At 40.1% G+C, this 22,662-nt stretch overlaps 2 protein-coding genes across 5 annotated transcripts in view; both read left to right on the forward strand.

Annotated features, from left to right (window-relative positions):
• PRKAA1 (protein kinase AMP-activated catalytic subunit alpha 1) overlaps positions 1-9,359 on the forward strand; it is a 31,125-nt gene extending 21,766 nt beyond the window's left edge. For all 4 annotated transcript variants that reach the window (XM_006277874.4, XM_019496022.2, XM_059725209.1 and 1 more), the window contains 3 exons: positions 3,095-3,581; positions 4,476-4,602; positions 5,942-9,359. In XM_006277874.4, coding sequence (XP_006277936.1) covers positions 3,095-3,581; positions 4,476-4,602; positions 5,942-6,174 — 847 coding nt within the window. In that variant the 3' untranslated portion in view covers positions 6,175-9,359. The remainder of the gene's footprint in view (positions 1-3,094; positions 3,582-4,475; positions 4,603-5,941) is intronic.
• A 4,583-nt stretch (positions 9,360-13,942) lies between these two features.
• The window catches only part of TTC33 (tetratricopeptide repeat domain 33), an 87,159-nt gene continuing 78,439 nt past the window's right edge, over positions 13,943-22,662 (forward strand). Inside the window, exons 1-2 of the mRNA XM_006277873.4 lie at positions 13,943-14,058; positions 14,582-14,814. Coding sequence (XP_006277935.1) covers positions 14,591-14,814 — 224 coding nt within the window. The 5' untranslated portion in view covers positions 13,943-14,058; positions 14,582-14,590. The remainder of the gene's footprint in view (positions 14,059-14,581; positions 14,815-22,662) is intronic.

The raw sequence follows: 22,662 nt of genomic DNA on the forward strand, positions 1-22,662 counted from the left end.
AATTGAAATTTATAGAACTAAAATCTCATAAAAATGCTTAAGCCTTTCAGTTTGCCTTAATATGAATCCCTGCAGTTTCTTGTTCTAAGTTGTCAGTTCTGGTTCTCAGTGGCAAAATCTCTATGGAGGCTTAATGTAAAAACATTCAAGGTAATTATGCAAGTTCTCAAGTTAATTTATGATTTAATGTTGTTGTTTTTTGGGTTTTTTTTAATGTTTTAGTTTAACTTTAAAGACACGTTACTTCACATCATTAAATGAGGATTTATTTTATAACCAAGACTGCACCATTTCTTGTTAGCATAAATATTTTGTTTTCTGGAAGATGAAAGTAAATGTATTCAGGATTTCAGAAATTTAAGGAAGTTGATGACTAACATGTAGAACTTATTGACTGTTTGGTTTAAAAGGTTGTTTTAATGTTAAAACATTTAAGCTCTGTGAATGAATTAACAATTTGATTTCCACTTTTTATTTTAATATTTAACATTGATGCCAAAAAATGTTAATTACCAGTCCTGCTTTTAGCTAAATATTTTTTAGGTAAGTGTTTAAGAAAAGTGCCCCAACTCAAGGCAGAAGGTTGTGTTGGAAGATAGTGGGGAGGAGAGAGAGAAGTACAAAATAAGGTGTATGCTGTGTAGATCTTCCGGGTTAGAACTGGATGAGCTTGGATTTTTGCAATAAATTAGTGGGGAGGCAGCTTTTCCATTCATCTTTAGAAGAAGAGTTCCAAAAAAGAAATGTATAAACTCTGCTAGCTGGCATTCCTTGAAGAGCAGATACAATTTAAAAATTCAAAATGTAGTTTTTGCTCAAACCAGACTTCTGACATTTGGAGGTGAAGATAGAGTGCCCATGATTGTTGCAGAATTTTCTGCTGTAAACTGGTGGGGTGGAATAGGAGACACAAACCTCATGTTAGTGCTTACTCTAGGATTCTTGCAGCTTCCCTCAGATTTCAAGATGGCTTTATGGACAACTAAGCCTTGTTGATGCTTGTGTAGGGCATACTTGGCTGATCTGTAAGTTAAATCGATTTAAGTGGTGTGATGAAGATGTCAGAAATCTCTAATGGTGGGAACTAGATCTTATGCCAAAGCTGATGCCTTAATCACAGGCCCAGCATCCTTTCCTTGTGTGGCACAACTGGCTAGATAAATTTTAAATTATTCAAAGGAACCTATGTTTTCTTTTCTGTCTTGCGCCTTTTCTTCACTTGAAACACTTTCCCACATCTGCCTATAACATAGTGCAGATGTAGATATCCTGAGGACTTATCAGGATTAAAGAGCCTCTGCTGTCATTACTGTGTTGGTACCCTTGAGTGGTGATTCAGCATATGCCCACAGAATAGTATTTTTTTTTCCTCTGTTAACATCATTACAGCTTTTTCCTCAATGACAGACTAAAGCAAAAGAAGCCATTTTCTTTTGACTTAACTGCATCTGTACCAAAGTTTTGCTTGCAAAGATTAGGGGTGTCATCTTTTCATGCTCCTAGCCAGCATAACTTTATGGTGTACACCTGGCCTGATAAAGCTGCACCTTGGATTGGTATAACAATACTACCTCCTGTGAGTGAAATAATAGTCTATACTAACAGAGGTGCATTTTTATTGGTGTAAATGGACTTACACTTAAGACCTACTCTTGCTCTGCCTTCTTCCTGGTATGGCTGTGTGTTAGTTGGGTATTTCACCTTTTTATGTTCCTGGAAGGTAGCTTTTCTGATGAATGTGTATTATAATCATAGTTGTACAATTAACTACAAATTGCAGTCATTTTGGGAAAATGTTTTTTGGGGTGTTTTTTCTTCCCTGTCAATGTCATGCTATATCACTTGCTAAATTGTTCTTCATCTAGCACAGGGGTGGGCAAAATAGGGCCCACGGGCCAAATCCAGCCCACAGAGGGACTTTGTCTCGCCTGCAGCAGGTCCTCCAGTCCCACCTGGCCCAGACACCATCCCACTGTGACGTGTCCTGCCACCCCTTGGACACACAGTGGGGTTGGGGCAGCTCTGCAGCTGGACTGCCTTCCTAGGCAGCCCAGCCAGCGACAGCTTCTTCCAGCTACTGCTGCCCTTGTCCCATCCTTGTGGTGCTGGTAGGGACCCGCATGCAGCCCCACCCCACTCCGTGCCTGTTGCAGACTTGGTTGCTCACGCTGAACATCTGCAGCAACAGCAGTGCTGGTGGGGCAGAAGTGTGCTTGGTGTGGGGTAAAAGCAGCCCCTCCACCTCACTGCTGCCCAGCGCTTCCTACAGCAGCTGTACAGCACGCGCTGGGCTTCCCTGTGGCTCCACTGCTGTCACTGCCGCCTCTGGACTGCCCAGCAGGACAGCACAGAGGAGCTGCAGAGTCTGCAGCTCTGGCTTTGGTGCTGGAGCTGAGCTGCTGCTTGCCTCAGCCAGTTGCTCGAATATGAGAGCGCTTTTTTTTCCCCCCTGCCTCCCACATTGTGATTGGGGGAGAAGGGGTGAAACCTTGTCTTGGATTCAGGTAAGTATAATAGCATGCCTACCATGTTATTCTGACATTTGCAACTTGTTTTTTGTTTTGCAGAAACCTAAAAATACTTAATTCCAATATATTAGTATTAGATTTCATACTAATAACAAAGCCCCCTATTTGTTTGTGGGAATTTTTTTTTAGTGAAAACATTGGTTTAAATCTGTACAGCTTTGCATATAAAAGGATATTGCATTTTTGAGGGGAAAGACTTTTTTCCCCCCAAGGATTCTATGAAGTCTGTTGCCTTGCTTTTTGTGTATGTGTCTGAAGTATGGTAGGGAGAGAATGTATAACACTTCTTATCTTCGGACAGTGTTGTGTGTGTCTAAGTTAGTCACAGCTCATTCAAGTTATCCTCAGTCATCCCAGGAACAAGACTGTCAGGCTGTGTGCCTGTCCCTGGCCACTTTCTGGCAGAGGAATAGCAGTGCAACTTAAAAGGGCTGTGTGGCTAAAGTGCTGTGCTGTGCTCTTCCTCTCTTGTCCCAGGTTTTTAGTCTGGATCAGCTGGGGACCCCTTCAAATGAGATGTCTGTTTTTATTTAAAATCTGTATATATATATTTTTTTTGTATCTAGGGAGCATGAGTGGTTTAAGCAGGAGCTTCCCAAGTACCTATTTCCTGAAGACCCATCATACAGCTCCACCATGATTGATGATGAAGCCTTAAAAGAGGTGTGTGAGAAGTTTGAATGTGCAGAAGAGGAGGTGTTAAGTTGTCTATATAGCCGAAATCACCAGGACCCTTTAGCGGTTGCTTATCACCTCATTATAGATAACAGAAGAATAATGAATGAGGCCAAAGACTTCTACTTGGCTACAAGCCCACCAGATTCTTTTCTCGATGATCATCATTTGTCTCGTCCTCATCCGGAAAGAGTGCCATTTCTAGTAGCTGAAACACCCCGTCCTCGCCATACACTTGATGAGCTAAATCCACAAAAATCAAAACACCAGGGCGTAAGAAGAGCGAAGTGGCACTTGGGAATTCGGAGCCAAAGTCGACCAAATGACATCATGGCAGAAGTTTGTCGTGCAATTAAACAGCTGGATTATGAATGGAAGGTGAGGGGTGGGAAGGGGTTTCTGATGGATCATTTTCATAAGATTCATAGATTGTTAGGGGCTGGAAGGGACCTCACAGATCATTGGGTCCAGCCCCCTTGCTCTAGGCAGAAAGAACAACTGGGGTCACTTGACCCCAGCGAGGTGACTGTGCAGTCTCCTCTTAAAAACCTCCAGGGTAGGTGACTGCACCACCTCTGGAGGGAGTTTATTCCACAGTCTGGACACCCTGACTGAAGGAGTTTTTCCTGGTATTAAGCTTGAAGCAGCCTTACAGGAGTTTATATCCAGTGGTCCTGGTCTTCCCCAAGGGTGCCCTAGTGAACAGTTGTTTAATTTCTTAAACTTATGGCTTGACATACACAAATAGCCCAGCTGACAAATGTGTATTGGCAAAATCCCCCTTGTATACGTAGTTCTTTTGGCAGTGCTTCTTGTTGCCTTAGTTCAAGGATGTCAAACATCTGGCCCTTGAACCTATTCCATCTGACCTGCTGGTGGGTCAGAGAATTTGGAGGTATGGCTGGGGGTACTGTTGGAGATGATCATTGCTGGCAAGGGGATGAGCGAAGGTTGTGCTGACAGCCCTGCTTGCCTTGTTCCTACTTGTCCCGCAACTATTTGTCCCATCTAGCCACTGCTGCTACAGCCACTGCTTTTTTGCGGTCCAGATCCAGCCCGGGGCATGGGGTGAGTTTGACGCCCCTGGTTTAACCAATGTTCAGGAAGATGATGGAAGTTTGTCAGCAAGGATTTTGTCAGCCCAGCTAAACTTGAAAGAAGGCCTAAATAACTTGGTTGATCCATTAAGACAGTAAAATGCTGCATACATTTTTATCACTTAGTCTTTAAAATTACAATGGAAATTAACTTTTATTTGCATTTTATAACTAGGTTGTAAATCCATACTACTTACGGGTTCGAAGGAAGAATCCAGTGACTAGCACGTATTCCAAAATGAGTCTACAGCTATACCAAGTGGACAGTAGGACATACTTACTGGATTTCCGTAGTATTGATGGTATGTGAGGAGAGGAGAAGTGCATAACTAAATAAGTAAATAAATGAAATTGAATGAATAAATATGAAGTACCGTAAAAGTACTGAGAAACCTAGTGCCCAATTTCTGCCTTTTTGAATATAAGCATCAATCTGAAATGTAGTTTAAATGGCAGTAGATTAGAAACTTGAGGCCATGTCTTCATATGAGTTAACATGTAGAGAGAGATTTGTGGGGGAGGGGGGCAGGGAGTCTGATTTTAACCTTTTACCTGGCAACTTGTGAAAACTGCACACTGCTTTGCCGCCTCCTAGGATTTTAACTAAAGTGTGTAACTAGGGCTAACCCTAATTGGTCTAATAAAAAAATATCACCTCCACTGTGAGTTCTGATGCTCTTTCTAGGGAAGATGCAGCCTGACAGAGTTAAGCATGTAAACTGACTCTGCAGCTCACAGATGTATGTTGTAGTTCTGTGTTCTGTTACTAAAACTCCTCAAAATACTAATAGACTATACGGGCACTTATTTAGTTACAGCTGAGTTCTTTACATTGGCTAAGCTCATACAGAGTGGTACATTCAGGTCTTCAGCTGGTATCTTAAGTTAGCTGTGTTTAGGTTAATGTTTTAGCTATACATATTCATGAGTTGAGCTCCCTGATTTGTGGTCATCAGTCTTGGAGGTAGTTTCCATTTTGCTATGCTAGTTATGAGTTTTTTGGGACCAGAGAGAGAATAAGAGTTGATTTAAATTTTAGGGGAGTGGGAATGATGCTGCAAAGGGAGACTAACTGCAATAACTTGGCTTTGGAAGAGGGGTGCTCTCTGTCTGACTAGTACAGAGTATATGTGTGTGAAGGTTGGGAATGGGGTTTGTGCAAGAAATATATAAAAATGTTTGGAGTGTAAGGTGGGGTTACACTAGAATGGCTAATCATAAGACCAGGGATAGAAGCAAGACTGCAAAACTAAGGTAGCCCCAACCTTTGAGAGAGTCTGCCTTCAAGTACCCTGTTACTCTTATACTTTCTGCTACCTTGTTGAACTAACCGTGCAGTGTTCTGACTGTGAAATAAATGTCATTTGAACATGGTTAAAGGTAATACCTTCTGTTTCTTCAGCTATCTCCGATTACCCTGGAGGATGGTTCTGCCTGGGTTAGTCAAATACCAAATTCTTAATCCTGTTAACGCATGCATATTTAGAAGTGCTAAGTATACTTAAGTATATTGTATAAATAATGGTAGAAATCAGGATTACCTTGCAGGGACTCTTGGATGGACCTTTGGGTTTCATGGGATATTTTTTAATGACCAATTCGCCATTGTAAAGTTTTTCATCTAGGTGTTTTTCTTTTTAGATGAAATTACTGAAACAAAGTCTGGGACTACAACTCCACAGAGATCAGGCTCAGTGAGCAACTATAGATCTACAGATGTTGATGCACAAGGAAAGTCTGTAGATATGTCCAGTACCTCATCAGTGACCTCTTCACTTGACTCTTCTACATCTGACTTGACTCCAAGACCAGGAAGTCATACAATAGAATTTTTTGAGATGTGTGCAAATCTTATTAAAATACTTGCACAATAATTTTAAAGATTGGCTTATTTCTTTTACAGCAATAAGCATGCCTAAATCATAGTCAAATGCTTCCAATTATAATCAAGTTAAATTAAGGCGCTGAAAAACCTAGCCACATAATGCGATTTGCACAGGAACTGAAACATGATTATGGGCGGTTAGACCTGCAACACACTAAAGCTGAAGTGAATTATGATTGTTCACTGTCCAGTAGTAAATACAGGTACAATAAATTATAGGCCCTTTTGGCAGAGTCCTTAACATTTTACATTGAGTGCACACTAGAATTCATAGAACTTTATTGAACCATGCAGATTTTTTTTTTTTTGTCTTTATGCTGGTGATACATAATTTTTTTGCAGTGTAAGTAAATGTTCACCTCTTAGCCCTATGACCTATCAAAGTGACTTGCTGGTCACAATCTATAACTGTGCCTCAATTTTTATCAGTATGAACTGTTCAGTTATTTTAAGAGCAGTAACGTTTAAACTGCTGTGGTATTCATCTAACTTATTTGGCAGTAAATAGGCCGTTCTGGGTGAACATTTTAAAGCAAATTATAACATACTACTTTTTTATAACTGTCAGTTTTTGATTAAGCGTGTTGGAGAATCCAACCATTTGGCATTTCTTAAGGATTTAAATACTATGTAAGCACTGGGTGAAGTAATATGGGCTGCATAAGGTCAGTAGAACAAAGTGCTCTCCTCATGCAGTTAGCAGGCAAGGAAGGGGGATGACTTCTCAGCTAGTTCATGCTGTAGAACAGTTCCACAGGAGATGACTTTCCAGTGAGTTTATGATCTGTGCAGATTAACTAGTACACTTAAGTGTAGCAGCGGTGCAACAGCTCCATAAGTGCTGTTACAGACAGAGGGATTTTGTTTATTAGAGCTGTGTACGCGGTGAAGATCATGCACCACGGGTTAGCATATGCTTTTTCAGAATTTTGCACTGAGTTCAAATGATCAGTGTTTAATACTTCCTAGACCTAGTTCTTTATAAAATTGGTGAGTTAGCATTATATTGTATAGCTCTCACTTTGCTGTTGAAGCTGTTTTATCTAGACCAGGATGCCCAAGTAACTTTTTATAGCACATCTTGACATTTTAATTAAGAGATCCTAAAGTTGACAGTGCAGTTAAGTCCTATTTAAACTGAAACACATCTGATTCATGCAGATAAAAGTATATAGACTTGATTGCTAATATTCAAATAAGATTCTCATGTCAAAAATATAGGCATGATTGTAGTGGGCACTAACAAACGAGCTAGTGCTTCTAAACTTGAGCAGTGTTTCAGAAAAAAATTGACTCAAGTTAGGGCAATCAACATATGCACATAATGGAAGCATTTTTTAAGCATGTCTCATCTGCAGTTGGAAGTACTTACTGCTTTTTCTCCATAATCTAGCTATGACAATTTTAAGTGTAAAACAGTATTTGTGTATTCCAGAAAATTGTTTAATCTTTCATTTCAGAATTGTAAAAATGAAATCCACAAGATCTTCAGTCCCCAAAAGATTTCTTTTTTAAATACCACTACGGTCAAAGAAAAAAATATTGACTCAACTGAAGCTTATGGTAGCTTTGTCAGTGACTTCAGTGGATCTAGGGTTTTGCCTACTGTGAACTGCTAAATAAGTATGATACAATCTTGGCCAGAAGCAGATCTCTTAAGTGTTGCTAATATATACTGACTTGGAAGAAACCATGCACCTGTTTTAAGTCTAGGATCTGCTAAATTTGCATTATGAATCTGGGAGTTCTGTGGTCTGTCCAATAAGTAGGTACAACTTCTGTTTTCCTGTCTTCAAGATAGTGTCACACAGTGTTGTAATCCTGCATTACAAGGTCTTCATCCCAAAATGGAAGATTTTACTTTAGTGTTAAAATGAAGCATTTCTACAGCTGAGATTTTTGTAACAGATGTTAGGATGGGAGGGGGGACCAATAGCTAAACCTACTTCTTAAAGGCCTTTTTGTTTTAAAAAAAAAGAAAAAAAAAAGTATTGGTTGTGATGCACTTCTTCAGTAACTTATTGTGATCCCTTTTTGTTACGCTGTTTTGTTTGTTTTTTTATTTTCAAATTGTTAAACATTGCACTTATGCAGTTACAAACGCACAGTTTCTTTTTTTATTACAGTATTTCATCTTTTGAAATCTATTTGGGATCAGTTAAAATATCTCTTGAAAATATATTAAAATTAAACTTTCTAAAAAATATAGACTCCTGATTGCAAATATTTTGTAGTGCTGAACACACATGTTAAGGGATCAGGGTGCAAATTGCCTTTACATTTTTATACTTCAGCCCTCTTAAGCTTTAAGGCAACCATGTTTTTACTTTGTCTTGGTATCTGAAGGTTAATATAAGTTCCTGGCAGAAATATACTGTATACATAGTTTTAAATAAAGTAAACTTTATTGGAACGATAAATCAGTTTTGATGGCCAAAAGTTTTCTCAAGTGCAGTTTTTATACTGGCTGGGGTGGGAGAAATGGGACTGTAACTAATTTGTTTCTAGCAAAATTTCATTCATCTGCATAACCACACACAGTTTAGATCTTAGTGATCTTGCAGTGAAGTCAAAATGAAGTTTTTGAAACGTTTGCTAGTATCTGCCAATAGGTTGTGAAAAAAAATTCACTGCAAAATGAAGAGGAGCTTTGAACGGGAGAGTACTCCAACATTTTCCATAATAGCAAAGAGAATATTAAACTGGTCAAGTGCTTATTATTTCTTTCCCAAGCTTGCTCCAGCTGGAGTCCCTTGAAGGATCCTGCATTTGTATTGTAACTGTTCATAAGACATGGCTACATCTGACTGTCCATGTGCAGTGTAACTTCATTAGTAAGGGGTATAAATCCATCTTGGTGGTGCAATATATCAAGCTAACTTTCACATGTCATGACAAGTGTTTGAATACAGACTTTGAAATTTTATTTTGTCAGTTAATTACTACTGTGTAAGAAATGGATGCTTTCTTCTCTCACAAAAAGATGTGCCTACTTCCTATTGCAATTTTTGGCAATACTGAATGGAAAAATGCTTGTTATAATTGTATGTATGACTTTTTAACTTTCAAAAGATGAAGATGTGTTACTAAATATAAAATACTCAACCTTGTTTCAAAATTGTGTGCATGCTACTTGTCTTGTGTCTGTATATAAACTTCATATGCTAACCTAAAGCGGATTACTAAATTTATTTCAAATCCAGAAATATAGCTAAAATATAGATGGAGGTAGTAGAAAAGCAGGAAGGTGGGTGACCCATAAATCCCATTGTACACTTTTTGGTAGTACATGTAGATTTCAAGTGTACCTTTTAAATGCTAAACTTGTTTTTATAAATGCCACTAACTTCAGAAGCTCAGCAGTTGGCTGACACTACCATAACTTTATACTGCTGTAAAACGTGGCTTGAGACCAAATGATTTTTAGTCCTGATTATTCAGTGCTAATGATTAATCACTGCCTCTAACTATTCCTGTGCTGTGAGTAGGGTGATCAATTTTTATTAAATAGGCCCAGTTTATAAGTGTAGTCTGTAAAAATGTGAAAGCAAAAACTTAAGATTGGAAGGGACTTTCTGGATCCAACAGTGCAGTTTTTAGTATTGCAGACAGTCATGTGTATCCCTTTTTTGGGGGGGTATAAATTGTTCAAGCCCCACTCTTCTGATTGCAAGGCAATTGCAGAACCTTGTTGCTCTATTGCTTAGAAGCAGTCTTCTGGTTTCCAGCCTAAATTTTATTGTAGTTTATAGCCAGTTTTTGCCTATTGGTTGTCCTAAGACTGTTTAAGTAGCTCTTCTTGCTTCTTGAAGTTAACTCTAGATATAAACTAATTCATGCAGAGTGCTGTACTTCTGTGGCTTGGTTCCTTCTGGTACTTAAAGTAGCTCAGTGTAGATGCAACCTTAATTTCCATATGCGATGAACATTGACAGACTGAGACAACAACATTTTCTTTAATGTCAAGAATATTGTAACAAAGCTGAGGACCTGTTCTCTGCCTTGCCATCCCTCTCCATTACCTACTGGGAGTGGTTCATTAAGGTTGCAGCCCTTAGATATTAAGGATTTGTACTGTGCTGGGTTTGAATTGCAGTATTCTACCACACATGGCACTCGAGTTGTTCTAGGTTAATAATATAAGGCCAAAGGAATAATTTGTGATACACTTAACATAGTGGCCAGCCTGTGAAGAAAATCTGCACATGGTGTGGTTAGCAACTTTAAAACTATGTTGCCCAGTTACTGTTTTTCAGATAAATTGGTACTCGACCTCTGTAGTGGGGGATGATTTGATGGGTTTAGTACTGCTTTGGGTACACTACAGTATGGAGAGAGTAGATGAAGATGGGTACAGGTAGCAGTACTATTGCTGAGAGCTTTCCACCACCCCTCCCCATACAGTTGGATAATAAATCTTTAACACTGTCTTGTTGCTTACATAATTGGCTAATGGCTTAGAGTGGGTTAATAGACTTGTAGAGAGCTGCTGTAGGGTGGTGGCAGAGGTATTTTAATGGCATCACGGATTAGGGTCGCAATTATGCTATACTACAGCAAGATACAAATTGAGCTAGTTTGGTAAAAAGAACAGTGAAGGTGAGAGATGGAGATTAATAATGTTCCTGATATTTTTTCATATGCTCTAGAGTGGGGTAGTTCTTCAAGTTTGAGGTCCTCTAACACCCCTTGTCCTTGCTTTGAAATCTGATTCCTGAAACAACTGTACTTTACATTTACTTAATTACCTATCTGCTTGTAAATTATTCTTTCCTTGGCTGCAGAACGTTAGGATGCTGCTCTGAATTTTCCATGTTGCTTTGAAGTTTAGTTCACTCCTATGCATTTACTGATGTTCTGATATCACTTCAAGTTCACTGTGTTACTTTCAAATGTTCATTTGAATTTATACAATGGAAATACGAGCCAATTATGAGACTCCCCAGCAATAATAATGCTTGGTGCTCAGAAAAGTGTCCTGTGTAGTTGGTTTCTAGAAACACCAGAAAAGAATTCTGGAATGGATTACAGCCAGGCTGTGGCAGGAGTGATTTATGGACAACCTGGGAGTACTCTGCCAGTGGCTAATGAGCAACAGCCCATAATCTGAGTGAGAATCATTAGACTTTGTAGTGTGGAGAGCTACTTTTTGATGAGCCTGTTTGCACTATATTGCTCCATCCAGCAGTACTAGGCAGTAAATGAGGTAAGTTTTCGTGAGGCCTGTGTAATGAATTCCAATTGCACTTTGTAATTGCATACATTGCAAAGGACAAATTAGAAAAGAATGTCTTAATTATCTAATCAAGAATAAGATCAACTGTATAACTTTTTTCATAAAAAGTTTTGAGGTTGAAGGTCTTGCCTTCAAACTATACTAACAGCTTGTCAGGAGAAGAATTTTTTCAAATATTACTGAGCATGTAAATGTAGAGAACGTTATATATTTTTTTACTTAAAAAAAAAAAATCTGTATTGAAATTAATTTTGCCATGTATTTGTATTTCCTAGAACAGCTCTTTTAGTTAATGTTGGGAAATGTGGTTCTTGAGGTGGAAGCTGTACTGTTTGCTCTTGAATGATAAACATTGGGGTGAATTAAAAAACTGCAAACTGATGTACTATATCATGCTGTATAATCTTAAAGCACTTTCCAAACCCTCAGAAATGTCTTACTTTCAAGAACTGCAGCATCAAGTCCAGAGGAAACAAAGCCCACATCCTCTAGCAGAGGTATTGCATGCTGATAACTGATTAACTGGTGGTTTCATAGATTTCGTAGACATTGCAGTTTTTCTAATGCATCTCTTCTGGTTCTTTTATTTCCTGGTTTAGTAATAGCTAGTTCACTTACATTTGGCTCTTATTCTAAATCAGATTAAACTACTTTCCATTACTAAAAGGACTCTTCTTTCTCTTACCATGTTCTTGGGTCCTAAATATAGGTGCATTACATTATAGGCCCTTTTGACCAGTGTCCTTACCATGTTACACTGAGTGCACAGATTTCATTGAATTTTTTGTCTTTACACTGGCGATAAATAATTTTATTGCAGCGCAAGTAAATGTTCACCTTGTAGCCCAGTGATCTCTAGAACCGTGCCTTGATTTTTATTTATTTAACAGGAGTCCCCTGTTCTAACAGCTGCAGTGCTTCTGCCCATTATTTGGTGGTTCCAAGGCTATTTTGGGTGAGTCTTTGAAAGCAAACCCTAATGCACTACTTCTTAACTCTCTGACTTTTTGATCAAGTGTGTTGGAGAAGCATCCCCATCAGCATTGCTTAAGGATTTAAACATGCTGTTACTGTGCATGCAGTAACATGGACTGGATCCAGTCCCTACAGCTGAGTGCTGCCTCGTCAGTGTTGTCAGATCTTTAAATATGAAGTTACTGTATTGGAAGTTCAAAATTATATTTGCTGAAAAAAAACTATACACTGAAAAAATATGCAGATAAGTCTTATTTACATTGATCACTATAAGTTGCCAGTGCATGAATGAGAGCTGGGTCAAAGCTGAAACATTTCTTTATTTTGAGGCAAGTAGTTGTAAGAGTGCTGACAGCAAACCTCCAAATCAGTTAGGACTCTCTGAGAGTGACTTGAGTTTTGCATATGCTGCATCAATGGGCTGTTTCAAAGATTATGGTACATTTTGGAATTGGAGCTTGTGATAGAGGTAATATCCTTTATTAGACCAACTAGATTTTTGCAAAAGATTTTATTTAATTGCAGGCTTTTGGGCACAAGCACCCTTCAGGCATAGCAGAAAAGATTGTAAAAGTTCTGGGTAGAAAAGAACTTTTACAATCATTTCTGCTATGCCTGAAAGGTGCTTGTGCCCAAGAGCTTGCAATTAAAGATTATTATTTATTTTTATTTCATTTTTTTGGCAAAAATCTAGTTGGTCTAATAAAAGATATCGCCTCTACCATGCATTCTGATTCTTTCTGCCTCTGGTTACCACCAGGATACTTGGTACATCTTGAAATGCAAAACTCTAGACCTCTTGGTTCAGAGATCTCTTACTAGATCAGCTATGCCATTCCCCCAATCTTTTCCTGCAAGCTTTCTGGCTCACATGCCCTTCATCAGGTTTAGGGAAAATTAAGGATGGTAAGAAGTCCCTATACAGAGGTAGGAAATAAACTTAATTTTTGCACAGAAGAAGCCAAAAGTGGAAGTCCGCTCCATTGCGTCCTCCAGAGTAGAGTGTCTTTGTAAGTTGCTCTTTAATAGGCAGAGAAGGCAGGATTCCTTCCCTGGTGGTGTCAAGTGCAGGCAGGTGTAGAAATCTTTGTTGTTCACCAATGAAGTTTAAAATCCAAAATGGGCTAAAATTCGGTATCTTCCACGCATCAGGGACGTCTTTGGTAGCAGTGTTGATCCGAGACTAAAAGAAATGCAAGGCTCTAGAAGTCTCGGTTCAGTTTTGTGTTTCTCTTGGTCTCAAGCCAAGACGGCTCCTACCTACATCCCTGGTGCGTCTTGAACACTTCCCCTGTTACTGACCGTACAAGGGTTGATAACTAGCGCACCCCTGGCACCACCTCATGCGACCGCGGCGGGAGGAAAAGGGCACGGCGGGCGGGGGCCCTGGGCTAGCTCCAACCAGACCAGCCCCCGCCGCGGGCCGGGCCGCAGGGGCACTGCGGGCCCAGAGGACTACACCTTCCAGGAGCCCCTGCGGCGCCATGGCGAGAGCCGCGCGGCATGCTGGGAGCTGAAGGCCGGGGCGCCCTTTCCTTCTGCTCCTCATCTGGCGGGAGGAGCTACTTCCGCTTCGTCTCGGACGAGGCTGCTTCCGCTTCTGCGTTCAAAGGTCGCATCTCCGGAGGTGGCGGAAGGAAAACAGGCGGTGAAGCGGGTCAGGTAAAGGCCTCTGCGCGTTAGCGCCGCTCTGGGCCTGGCTCTTTCCTGCGGCCGGAGCAGGCCGCACAGTTCCCGCTCCCCCGGGCCCTCTCGCCCCAGCAACCTCCGCATCGGGCCCCATCCGGCCGGCGCACCCCCGGGCCGGAGGGGTCGGGCACCTGCTTTCGAGGCAGGGAGCAGTGCTTGGAGTCGGGCCGCGCACCCATAGGGGCTCCAGGAAGCCTCCACTATGGCATGTCTGCCGTTCGCTGGGCACTTCCCACCGGCTTGTAGGTGGTCCTCGGCCCTTTAATCCGTGTCTGTTGAGCCGCTCTTCTGAACCGTTCATTTGCTTCAGACAACTGCCTCTGCCTCTTGCCCTTCCCACGGTCAGGCTGCCCCCAGTATCGTATAGTTCATCCGTCATATTTGGTAGCAGCTGGTCAGGTGATGCTGCCTGAATCCAGATGAAAGCGTTACAGAGTGTTTCTCTGCATCTTTTGAGACCAAAATATGTCATTGGTTTAAAAATGTCCCCCTTCAGTCTTCCAGCATGGCTTCCTTTGGGTGGAAAAGGAAGATTGGTGAGAAGGTTTCAAAGGCCACTTCCCAGCAGTTTGAAGCTGAAGCTGCTGATGAGGAGGAGGATCTAGCTGACAAGGAAGATGGTAACAGTGCCCATAAAGCTAAGAAGAGGAAGGATGTTCTCGTGGGGGACTGCGTGGAGAAAAGCAAGCAGCTCAAGGATGAAGGTGCAGTTTTGGCTGAGAATAGGAGGTACTGAAGTTATTTTAATCTCCATTGGTGTAAGTTAATAAATGAATTAGTAAAGGAATATTTTGGTGTTTTTCTGTTTTTAATTAGTAGGCAGTATCCAGTGGAGGCTTCTGCATTCACATCTGTTTAAAAATAAATCCCATTAAGGCTGCCTTTGTAATACTGAACAGCACTTCGTCAGTTTTCACCATTTGATGGCTTTTTGTTGGCCATTACAAAATAAATTGGTTCCTATTCCTTTTCATCTTAAGCATACATTCAGTCCACCAAACCCACCACTACACCATGTTATTAATAGGTGTCTGGTAGTTCCAGCAGATGGGAAAATAACTGATGTATTAATTGCTGAAACACCTTAGCTCTAGAGCTGAGGTCACCAGTGATTTCTCTCTGTGTGCCAGAGTAACCCAGGCCAAGTTGGAGGTGTGCCAAAGGTAGGACCTAGCTGCTGCTGCTTCTCTGCCACCCAGCCATGGTGCACTGTGTAGGCAGAACACCTGGCTGCCTAGCTGTGGGATGGAATGTGGCACAGTACGGCACAGGTAAAAGTTCTTCCACCACCAAATGCTACTGCTTTGCTCTGCAGGCTGGATCTGGCCCGCTGGCCATAAATAGCCAGCTGCTGCTCTAGAATAGTCAGTTGGGAGTTTCTGGTAACTTTGGAAGGATAGGGTAAAGGTGCTTCCATTGTTGCTATTTTGCCGCATTCAGACAAACAACTTTTAGAAGCAGACTATATTTTGGTTATTAGTGAAATAACTTAGTAGAATAATATGTAACTAGTTCTTGTTTGCCATCCACAAAAAAAGAACCATTCCCAGAACAATCATCAATCCCTTTAAAGTAAGAAACTTGTTCTTAAAATTTATATTTCTCCATTGATTTAAGTTGTGAAAATCTTCTAGCTCTTCCTACCTCTGCCCCTGGAGTCGGGGGGGGGGGCGGGGCTTGGGGGCCTCCACATGCCACCTTCTCATCCTTTTTACCATTATAATAGAAACACTTATTCTATCTACTTCCTTAGTGTAATAGCTTCAAAAGAGGCCGCTATAAACTGTAGGCTAGTTATTCTCAAGCAGGGTGTCACAGTATCTTTCTAGGTTGTGAGGAGATAAGTGTAAGCTGAGACTTGGCTCTGCCTGGCTGATCCCACACTTGCACTGCCCAGCCCCTCCACGAGGAGGTAATCACTGTAATATATAAATTAGGATTTGCAACTTTGGTGTCGCTCAATTTACAGAAGTTATGGAGAGAGAATCTTAAATTCCAGCGAGGCTTAGGTTTTTGGAATTTATTAAAAGGGTTATCGATCACAATGTGTAAAACCCAAAGGTTTAAAAATGTCATTGTGTTGCTCATGGGGTAAAATCCTTTGCGTATTAGTGAAACAGGTTTCTGAAGAAAAGTTATATTTCAGCACAGCATCTTTAGAATGATAGTATGCTTTAATGCATGTGCTGTGCAGGGTGGATGTAATTTACTTTGCTTCATGAGTTTTAAGTGCTGTTCTAGCTTTCTCACAGTTTTTTTGCGGTGACTTTAATTTGGAGAAATTCAAGAATCTTTCTTTTGCACAGTCCAGCAAATATAAAGGAAATGTCCTATTTTCTAATGTCCCACAACTGGTACACACATGGCTTGGAGAAATGTAAAAATTATATTCATCACAAGCTTAAAGGAATGAAACATATTATGCAAGACTTTAATTATTATTGAACACCAACACACTGTTAATAAAGGTAGTTTGTGCTTGTGCCCTCAAGAGCTTGCTGTCTAAAAGATACTAACTGGGTAATGAAGAGGATGGAATAACTTCAGAGGTTTTAATACGTGTTTTATTGTTACCATTTTGACACTAAATCCCTCCTAAAGGATCACTTTCAAATAAGACCTGTCTAAAAACAAACTTTCACTCTTTTGCTGAGTGTTCTAATCATGACTAGAGACCTACCTAAATCATGGTGGAAGTGTGCTGCTCTGATTGCCCCCTGGCCAATCAGCAAGGCCACCAGGGCCCCCTCAGCCAAACACCACAGTTTTTGCCTCCCTGGCCAATCAGTAGCAATCACTGGAGACCCTTGGCCAGTCAGTGGTGGGAGGCAAAAACCACAGCATATTTAAAACTGCAAGTTTTACCTCCTGGCTGATCAGCAGTGAGTGGCAGGGCTACCGGGGCCTCTTGAACAGTCAGCATTGGGTGAGGGCACATAGCAAAAAGAGTGAAATCTAAAGGAGTCACTGTGAACTTCTGCAATTTAAGTAGGTTCCTATTAATGATACTGTTGGCTAACTACACATTCTTTTTGCATATCCTTTTGTCAGCATTAGAATTACTTACTTTCTAAAAAATCCCCCCAAATCTTTAAACTAAAAATAATGAACTAAAACCAGTGTTAAGCTTGCTGTCTGTCTATATTTTGAATCAGAAGTATTAACTGATTATATTCATCTGTATATATAATTAATTACCTACCTATAAATATCCAAAAGTGCAAAATACACCAAATAACAGGCAGCACTGCTAATCCATGCCTTTACAATCCATCTGTACTCAAAGTAAATTACTGCATATAAACTCTCAGATCAATTTTACTCTTTTGATCTATAAGTTCTAAAGATACTAAGTAGTAGCTTAGTATTTTACTTAATACTGAGTGAAATTCAGTGCAAGCTGATTTTTCCCCCCTTATTTTGCTTTTGAATGTTGTACAATGAGGAGGAGTTCTTGGCTCATCATGGACTGTGGCATGTTTTCATGTGTCTTATTTTTGTGTGTTCTATAACAATACAATAAAGCTTTTAAATAACAACGAAAGAATCTGGCATATACGTGAGTGGGGTAGTATTAAGGCTTATATCAAAGGACTAGGTTTCTCTGATTTATTTTATTTTTTAAATAAATGGAATATCCTCTTAAATTTAACAGTGCAAAGCCTTTGTCTTAGCAGTTTTTTCTAGTTTTAAAAACTTTTCTCAAAGCTAATAAATGACTGAATAGTTTTTGTTTGTACCTATGGTGAGAACCCTTCTATCAGTACTGCTTCTGAGAGCTGTGAAGTCTGTTGGTTTACAGCAGAGTATCCATCTGGCGTGTGACCTGTGAGCAGTTAATTCTGCCCAGCTGCCAGTCCTTCCCATTGCTCCTGCTGTTTCTGTGGTTGGGACCACCAGGTTCCTGCTCAGTCTTCTAGCTTATTCTTCCTACCTCTGCCCCTGGGGTTAGGGCCTTGGGGGCCTCCACATGCCAGAAGTTGGACAGCCTTGGTTTAGAACAACTGTGAAGCTTCAAATATAATTTTCAGAAGGCTAATAAATCCTACCACCACAGTCGGCAGGCAATTACATAGCAGTGTGGTACTGAGGAGGCCACAGTAGGTCTGCCTGAAGAGGTCTGGCAGACCCTGAGTTTTGAAGAGGTTCAGAATATTTCACATGGGACCAAGACCCTCAGTGGGAACTTTTGAGTCTTGGCATTACTCAGTTACTTTGTATTGAATAGATGAGGCTTGGAAGAGGAGTAGACAAACCTGATATGCCATCCTGGGGAATATAGGGGGACGCTGTACAGTTTTTTCTGTTATATAGTGGTTTATCTTATACCTTCTTTTCAAAGTTTACAGTGTAAATATACAATAAAATTACATTTGTGAGAGGCAAGCTAGTTCCCAGGGTTAACATTAATGTGAACTTTTTAAAAACTTCCTGCAGGCAACAATACAGCAGTAATTTTTAGGAAAGATTTGAATAAGACAGGTTAAGAAATAGGTTGTGGAAAGCTGTTCTTGTACTGGGGATACCTGGAAGCTGACAGAGGGAGATGATGAGAACAAAGGCAATATTTGACTGGCATCATGGTGGAATGAAGACTGAGGGAGAAACTCCAGAATAATAAAGTATGACACAATTTGAAAACAAGGTCCATGATTTTTTAACTTCATATGGTGTGAATGGTTTAAAGTGTAAGAGTGAGCGAGCGAGCGAGAGTTAAAGCAGTAACAGTAATAGAGGGTGACTTTTTAGTACTGACTTTCTAATTCAGTGGGGGCCTGAAGAATGAGATGTTACTGTATTCCAAGTAGGACATATATGAAGTGTGAACAAGCAGTTTGGCTCTCAGAAGAGAGAGGCAAACCTTTGAAACATTCCTGAAGAACTTATATATTTGGTCACGGCTTGGATGGGGAAGAAGAAAGGGAGCTAGTCAAAAAAACACCTCTGGGGAAAATGGGTCGTTATTAATTATGGTACGTTGAGTGGAGATCTGACTGGAAAGATTAAATCAGTTTTGTCCATGTGGAGCTTACGTTCTGAATAGATCATTCAAGTTAAGGTATCAGTAAGGACTTGTTAACAGAACAAAAAGTTACACCTAATTGGAATAAAAGCCAGTTTATATAAACCATTGCTCCCTTCTGTGAAGATGTTCTTTCTTATTAACTTAAATTAGTTGTATATTGTGATATAAGAATCTATGCACAAAGGTTCACTAGGTTAAGTAAATGAGTTTAGAATTGCGTATTGGGTTTGACTGTTGCAACTTTGTGTGTAGAAAGTGGATTTTTAACCAGGGTGCCACTGCTCCCAATTTTTGTGCTGCTATATGTCAACATGATTCACAACCTAATTCTAAAGTTTTCAACTAGGAATCCATAATGTCAAAAATATCCTGATCCGACGTGGTCTTTCTGAGTTCTTTGCAACAGAAGAATTGCTCTGTTAGTTTTCACTCCTTTTTTGATGAAGGAAAAATAAAAACGATCTAAAAGGTATAGATCCACATCTGAATGTGGTCAGGAATAAAATAAATACTAACACTGTTTATATTTGTGAACTTTTAGTTATGATATGTTGAGAGTTAAGAACAACAGGAAGTTTAAAATCTTGAATATAAGAAAAAGAGTATTTAATTTGTCTATGGCTGTAATTGGTTTTGCCTAAATCTAGGTTTTCTTTGCAGCAAGAGTTGTGATGCTAGCTGTCCGGTAGATGGAGCCAGAGGCCTTCTGAATGTAGCCAATCTTTGAAGAATTTTTTTTTTCTTTACAGGAAGAACAGTTATGGGATTTTGAAAAGTACTAACTAACTTGCATTCTATTATGGTTACAGAGATGTTGGTATAAAGCGTTCTTTCATTTCTGCTCATATATTTACCCTTTGTTCCACTTTGTACATCATGAAAAAAGTCTTTAGAAGCCAGAAGCCCCTATTTAGCATGGTGATGCAGCATTTGGAAAACCTATTTTTTCATTTGGGAAAAATATTATGGTTGACGTATCTCCAAGGTGTTCACCTCCTATTCAAATGAGATAAAAAGACTTGTTGGTTTTCCCCGTTTAATGTAGTTCAGTGAGTTTATGTATTATTTAATGTAATAGAGTTCTACTACTCCTTTCAAGTTTTCCCCTTTCCAAGCTCAGCGAAAGATATAACAGCATTGTCAGCAGAAGTAGGTAATATGTTGATCTTCACAGATGGAAAATTGTTTATCGGTTGTACGGATCCTTTAGGAACGACTCAGTTTACCATTTCTTACTTCATTGATGTGGTTTCTGATTTTACTGATACCTCAAACATCTAGGCAGGAGTCAAACATACTGCATTTTTTAAGCTGTAGGGCTAAGTAATGGTGCCAAATTTATGCTGAGCCATTATCAAGAAAACACAAAATTAAACTTCTGACATGATTATGTAGTAATATTTCCCAGTAGTTTGAGGCATCAGTCAGAGTAGAACACGTGAAGTATAAATCATAGACTTCTGTCACTCAAGTATGCTCAGTGGGACAAGTAGCAGGCTAAGGTGCTATAAAAGAGAAACAGAAAATAATAATAATGAAGAAATTTGTGTCCCTTTTTGAGTCACCGCCCTTGCCTTTAAGCACAAATACTAGGACCACCCTTCTGTCATACAGTTTTATAATGTTTGCATTCATGCAATTTAACAAGGTGATTTTTGCTTTTAGTGCAACTTAAGCACTTGATTATTTCCATAATTCATTGGCACTAAAATAATAAACTTCCTTCCCAGCTACCTTGCTGCTATATTTAGAAGGAGTGAAAATGATATAGGGCAAGGTCATTATGTGGGAAGATCCTTTAATTTCTCTGTCAAGAAAATTGTTCTTGCTTGCATAATTATTAAATATGGTTTTCCAGGTGATCCAAAAATGATTACTGGTATTAAACAGTTACAATGTTTCATAAGGTTTAATTATATTATGTAGTAGTCTTGGATAAGAAGTGAGAAGTATTGTGTCCCAATAAAACCACATGAATTCAGGGTGCAGTTGTGATGACCTAAAGGAGTGTTTATAGCATCCGCTGAATCCACAATTCTACTGATGACCAGGGATCCTGGTTTTCTCTCATAAAATATTGCAAATTCTCTGATACCCCCAAATCCGTGATTACAATTAAAAGCCCCACCCCAGTGCTGCTTGTTCCCCTTGCCTCTCCCACAGCCCCTGTTCCCCAGCCCTGCTGAAGGAGGGCCCCTTGCTGCCAGGGCTATGGGGCCAGGAACCCCCAGCAGAAGGCAGCAGCTGCTTCGGCAGAAATAGCATGGGTTGGTTCCCCCACTGCTGCCTGCCTGCTGCGGGCCTGGGCTTGGGCAGGGCTGGCTCCCTTACCTTGGGCTCCAGGAGCGGACAGTGAACCCAAGAAGAGCATTAGCTGGTGGAGAGCCTCAGGCCTTGCCCTTCCCCCTCCCCTTCCAGGCAGGGTTGGGGGTTTTCTGCCCCTTCTGCAATCTGCTCTTGCAGGCTGGAACTCGGCCATCTGCAATGCTCTTTGCAAAAAGGGGAAATCCATGGGTTTCTCTGGTAAAATAGGGAAAATCCGTGGTTTTCTGTCTTTCCACGGGAAACGGAAAACCCAGATCCCTGGTGATTGATAGAACCCAGATACTCTTTGTCTATGCTTAGCTTGTGAGATTATGAGATCGTGCTTGGACTTCCATTTAGCTAGTCCAAACTTGGCCTTAAGTAAGAATTTCTGCTTATTAGTTCAAATGTCTTATAGCTACACAAAGTTGTTCTTATAGCCATTTGTCTTGCATGTAGGTATATTGCTTTAAAGGTAATTGTTTATAGAGAGTAAATAAGTAAAAACCTAAAGTACTGCATTTGTACGGCCATACTCTGTTACAGAAAATAATTAGTAATAAAAATGTTCACATGCTAAAATAAAATCATAATGTAGCTAATTGCTCTGGGTTTTTTTCCCTATCTTTTGCCCATTTATGTGGTTTTGGAAACTCTTGGTTCACAATGGCCAGAAGGAAATAGTGGCCTAAAATCAGCTCTGATTTTGGGGTAAATATTTAAAACAACAGTGAGACATTATATAAAAGAGATTTCTTGCTACATTGTTCACAGTGTGGATTGTTCTAATAGTTGCAATTTTATACAATGTGTAAAAAGAAGTGTAATTTTCAGTATTTCCCAATTCAGGGTTGTAAACTAAAATAACTGTGTATTCACTCTTTCCATCCCACATACAAAATGTGATCTTGTAATAGCTTTTAAACTTTTTTGTGAATATAATCTTTTCTAGAACCATATTCAGTGTGTTTAGTAAATGATGCTATGCAGGTAATTTCTAGGTACAGTTCCGGCAGAGAACATAAGCATTGCAAAAAATAACTACACATAGGGCGCATCTGTATGTGCATATTAATGTGACAGAATAAACTCCAGTGCTTATTGCACCAGAGTTGATTGTTCTCAGGCACTGTGTTTACATGTGCACCTAGGGCTGCAACACACTGAGCCAAGTCGGAACAGCTCCAGCTGGCAGCAGGCCCATAGGGCCAGCCTGCCAGCCCAGGGCTGCTCCGACCTGGCTCCAC

This window comes from Alligator mississippiensis, chromosome 3, assembly GCF_030867095.1.
Source record: "Alligator mississippiensis isolate rAllMis1 chromosome 3, rAllMis1, whole genome shotgun sequence".
Classification (NCBI taxonomy): domain Eukaryota; kingdom Metazoa; phylum Chordata; order Crocodylia; family Alligatoridae; genus Alligator; species Alligator mississippiensis.